The sequence below is a fragment of the Trypanosoma rangeli genome (genome assembly GCF_003719475.1).
Source record: "Trypanosoma rangeli strain AM80 chromosome Unknown Tra_15.4_contig_00072, whole genome shotgun sequence".
Taxonomy (NCBI): domain Eukaryota; phylum Euglenozoa; class Kinetoplastea; order Trypanosomatida; family Trypanosomatidae; genus Trypanosoma; species Trypanosoma rangeli.
In genome coordinates this window covers 51871-56314 of record NW_021705818.1, presented here as the reverse complement: position 1 = coordinate 56314, position 4444 = coordinate 51871, and the positions used below count along the sequence as shown (strand labels likewise).

Sequence of the window (4444 nt, the reverse complement as noted above, 5' to 3'; positions counted from 1 at the left end):
TTGTCGGGCGCGGCACCCTGGACAGTGAATGCCTAACTAGCTCCAGAGCCATGTGCCACGACGGGCAGTGGCGGATCAGCTGCTCGGTGTAAGAGGCAGGAAAAACGAGTGTCTTATGCGTTGGCCCATCGTCACGACGGAACAACTCAATAACCACTTCCCATGGCAACCTTTGCGCAAGGCACGCTACATGGAAGGGGTGCAGAGCATCCCGCACTCTCTGCAGCTCCTTCGCCTCTGCCACACGTTCATCCTTCTTCTGTGAGGCAAGTGCATGAAACAGCCTCTTGTCAGCGCGACTGAGTAGCTGCACCGCAGCCCCATTCCGCACCGCACCCAATGCCGCTACAGGCTCAGAAGCACCGGCGTGTGCACACTCGGCGCTGACAGCCTCCACCAGCTGGCGCCACTGCAGATCGTCTGAGAGGAAAAACAACAGTGACGAGCGCAGTCGTGCCTCCACCGTGGGTTCCACTCTGTGCACTGCAAGGCCCACAACTCCGTGACTTGCGTCCCATACTGTTCCATCACCCCCCAGCAAGGCCCCATCAAGGTCCACGTGCGGCGTTGCCGCCTCCAGTGCATCGAGCAGGTGAAGTGCCTGGCCCCACCGCAGCCAACGACGAGTATTGAGCCGTCTGCATCGCCGCCTTTGACCTTTCACAGGCACCAGACGATGACACCGTTTGAGTGTCATGCCCCGTACTCATCGTCGTTCCTGTTCTTCGACGATCGTTGATCGTTGTCTGTGGAAACCAACGCACTTAGGGGAAGCATGAGGTCCGAAAAGACATGCAGCGGCGCAGCAGGAGTGAGCCACTCGTTGCGTTTCACAAAGGAAATACGAAGCAACGGCCAGATGGCAGTGGATCGCATTAACGCTGGACTGCAACTAAGCAAACGTCCGGTAGAAACCTGAACGACGTGCTGCAGAATGGTGTCCATCACTGTCAGCTGGTGGCCATGAAGTTGCCCGCTAAGCAACAAGGCGAGCAGTCGCTTTTCCACAATTTTTGGAAAAGCAGAAAGCCGCCGATACGTGATGTGTCTCACAGCAACTGCGTGCTCCGCGTCCCCTGCAACGTCTGCCGGATCCAACGCCAGTAAAGCGGCGGTGCAAAGCTCTTCATCCATTCGAGCGACGGCACGAGCAGCAGGGGAGGCCGTAAGAACTTTAAAAACTCTTGACGCCTGACTTCCTTGCGCCACCGATGGAGGCTCCGACGAGGCTCAGAAGCGATTCTGTGTCTGCAACGCGTTAAATACAGAGACGAGGGCGACTGGACTCCACAGGGCCTTGAATGTTTCGTGCGACGTGGAATGAGCCGCGTCCACAATAGCATGCAAGCACGCATGCGGGCAGCAGGACCAAGACATGGCCCTCTGTGCCATTTGCGGTAGCTCCGCTCGCCCTTCACAGAGCAGCACATAAATGAAGGTGCACCCAGCCTCTTGCATAGTTCGCAAGTGTCGTGGCGAAACGAGCGTGAGGTGATCCTCAAAAGGTGACCGCGCAGAAAACCCATTAGAAAGCGGAGGGAGCGTCTCGGGCGTCGCCGCAGCAGACATCTTTGCCGTGGGTGGGATGGTGAAGGCGCCGGCTGTAACGGCGGAGGCCAAAACTTCCGGTACCCGCATGGTAATGCTGTGGATGGCCTCTAGGAGAAGCGGCACAACCAGCTGCCTCTCCTGCTGCCCTGCATCTTCCCTGTGTGAAGGCAACGAGGAGTATACTCCCTGCCAGACCTCCAGCGTTGTAATGTCATTGACCAACGCCGCAACAGTGCGTGTCTCGGTTTCTATTCCCTCGTGTTTTGCTTGCGGCGGCGTGGTAGGGCCCGTCCCATTGGTGCTTATCACAAGCAACCAACACGCTCCAGGCGGAGGGCCGTTACGTATGACGTCGGCAACCACGAAACCTGCTAGCACAGCAGCCAGCGGTAGTGCTGTTTCAACGACGCCAACACGCTTCCGCCGGCGTGGGAGCGGCTAAACAAGGTGAGCCAAACATACAACGTGTAGTTGACATCCCATACGCAGTTTATGACCTTTTCAATACACACATCCACTTCCGCGCCAACCGCCGCCCGAACCGCGCCCAACGCCGCAAAGAAACACCGCTCAAAATCCTCGCAAAGCCTCATGTACTCTATGGCCCCCTTCTCCACCTCGTTGACTACGACGTCGGTGGGCGTCGAGTGCTATCTTCATGATGAGAAAATGGAAAGTGTGACGCAGTTTGTCTAGCACTGCCGCCAAACTCTCCGCGAAGACGCTCACCCTTCCAGAGATTGCCGTTGCCGCCCTCGTTGTTGCGGTGGTGAAGAAATTGTTAGCCTGCAGCAGTTGAAGAAACGACTGATACACCAATGCCCAATCCTGTAGCACCTCTTCGTGGTGCCCGCTAAGTGAGGCACTGAACCACAACCGTCAGCGCCGCCAGTGCCTCCGAGCACAGCCGATGATGCGGCTCCGTTGGCGTCATCGCTGCTGCTGCTGCTGTTGCGACTGTGGTGGTGCCCTCCGCCTCTCGCCGGAAAAGTCTCAAAAACAGGGGCTGCAGAAAACACCGCAGCAACCCCTTCACACGGTGTCGGCCAGCCCACACGAGGGTCTCCAAAAGAAGCTCGTGTGACAGCCACACGACAGGGTCAACGAGGCTGGGCGACATATCCAGGGAGGCGACAAGCGTCCCGAGCACAGGAGGTGAGGCTTCGTCCAACAACCAACTCACAGCGACGCCCTCCACCAACCCATCTTCGGGGCGAGCGCAGCACCGTACAAAGGTCCTCAAAACCCGGAGTGTTGATTCAGTTGCCTATAACTCGGTAGACTTATGCTGAGACAGCGGGCTGCGAAACCAACGCAGAGAGCGCAGGCACTCCTGCCAAAGCGTTCAGCGGCTCATATGTGATGTGCCTATTTGGTGCCAAACGGCATGCAGCACCACATCCACCACAAGTTCCGCTTCGGTGCGAATCCCCTCATTCGCTTCGCCTGCAAGCTGAAGAACAATTTCCTTTAAATGGTCTCTCAAGGCGTAGAGCAATGCAGTGGGTGGCTCAGCCTGCATCTGCAGCTGTTGTAAAAGCTGCAGTGTCTCCGCGAGAAGAGCGATGCAAAGGGCCCTGCCCCACCTCCTCTTTTATTGTGAATTATAATAAGCTGCAGCAGAGCATGCACAACATCGTTTGAGGCATATACGACGTTGCTATCAAAGCCCTACCAATAATCCTGGAGCTGCGGTTCTGTATTATCTCTACGTTTGACGGTTTCAAGCAGCTGCATTGCCATAGTTCCGTCTATCCAGCCCTTTGCGAAAGCGCGTTGGGTTAACTGCAGTGCAGCGGAAGGGTGGCAGGCCGCACTGCACACGGCGTGGCGAATGGCCACTGCGGTGATTGTGGTGCAGCTGTAACGATCCGCACAGTTCACTGCATCGGCCACAATAACGTCTGGGTGACGTGGGCGACGACGACCTTCAGGCGCCTCCCGTATAATTTCTTCGTCACGGATGACATGTGCCAAGAGATTAAAGGCAGCCTCCCACTGCTGCTGTCTCTGTAGCAAATCGGTGGCAAGACTCACGACGAGGGTATCAGGCCTTCGAATAAGTGCCACCTGTGAGACCGCCTTCGCCCATATGAGCTGCGGAAAACTATCTGTGCGCCGCCCGCCAGCATCTACGCTGCCCCCGCCTTCGGATGCTTGCAGAAACCGCAGGAGCGGCGCATATACAGATAGTCACGCCCTACATAAATCATTTTCAGATCTGGAAAATTGGCGCTGTATGCTCTGAACGGAAGAGTTTTTGCCGCACAAGTTCCTTCCTCCGTCTCCGTCGCCAACTCCGCCATGGTGACGGCGTGGGAGGCTTGCCTCGCGTCATGCAGGGACGGCGGCCTCCTTCCTGCTCTTCAGGAGCAACACCCGCAGGACCCGCGGCATCTCCTTCGCGTGACACTCGGCGCGGTGTGGAGAAGCATCGCGTGATGCCTGCACTGGAGCCACGCCGCCCGCAGCTCACGCAAAACACACAAAACAAACAGACTTTCCCCTTTTCCTTCCTCTTCAGGCCCCCAACTCGCTCGTCACAGACAGCAAACATAACACCCGCACTAGGCAAAAACACAGAAAGAGAGAGCGAGAGAGAAAGCAGAAGCAGGCAGTGCATGCCAAGCGGGTTCCATGCCGGCGATTTCACCACCTACACAAACGCGCAGAAGCAGATGCCCACATTCCTCTTCGTTGACATAGGATTTCACATCCCAGCTCCCGTGGTGGTGTTTACCCCCCGCCCCGCCCACCAGTTTTCTCTCTTTCCCGCCCTTACAACACACACCTTTGCTCCTCCCTCCCTTGCGTTTCTGTACGTGCTGCCGCTCCCCCCCCCCACCGCCACCGCCACCGCCACCGCCACCGTCGGTCTCTACGTGGAGGCGCG

At 57.4% G+C, this 4444-nt stretch overlaps 4 protein-coding genes across 4 annotated transcripts in view, besides 3 other annotated features; 1 reads left to right on the top strand and 3 right to left on the bottom strand.

Moving 5' to 3' along the window:
* TraAM80_02970 (uncharacterized protein) overlaps window positions 1-697 on the bottom strand; it is a gene marked incomplete at both ends in the record, with an annotated part of 1179 nt that extends 482 nt beyond the window's left edge. Inside the window, one exon of the mRNA XM_029379955.1 lies at window positions 1-697. This exon is cut by the window's left edge and continues 482 nt beyond it. Within this exon, the coding sequence (XP_029240171.1) occupies window positions 1-697 (697 nt within the window).
* Window positions 694-1134, bottom strand: TraAM80_02969 (uncharacterized protein; the record flags this gene model as incomplete). The annotated part of the gene is made up of 1 exon (XM_029379954.1): window positions 694-1134. The coding sequence occupies one exon, from the start codon at window positions 1132-1134 to the stop codon at window positions 694-696; it is 441 nt and encodes a 146-aa protein (XP_029240170.1).
* A 96-nt stretch (window positions 1135-1230) lies between these two features.
* Window positions 1231-1638, bottom strand: TraAM80_02968 (uncharacterized protein; the record flags this gene model as incomplete). Its single annotated transcript, XM_029379953.1, has 1 exon — window positions 1231-1638. The coding sequence occupies one exon, from the start codon at window positions 1636-1638 to the stop codon at window positions 1231-1233; it is 408 nt and encodes a 135-aa protein (XP_029240169.1).
* Window positions 1637-1993, top strand: TraAM80_02967 (uncharacterized protein; the record flags this gene model as incomplete). Its single annotated transcript, XM_029379952.1, has 1 exon — window positions 1637-1993. One exon carries the CDS (start codon window positions 1637-1639, stop codon window positions 1991-1993), a length of 357 nt encoding a protein of 118 aa, XP_029240168.1.
* A 493-nt stretch (window positions 1994-2486) lies between these two features.
* Window positions 2487-2520: a microsatellite.
* A 1612-nt stretch (window positions 2521-4132) lies between these two features.
* Window positions 4133-4160: a microsatellite.
* Window positions 4161-4392: 232 nt separating this feature from the next.
* Window positions 4393-4422: a microsatellite.
* Between the last annotated feature and the right edge of the window lie 22 nt (window positions 4423-4444).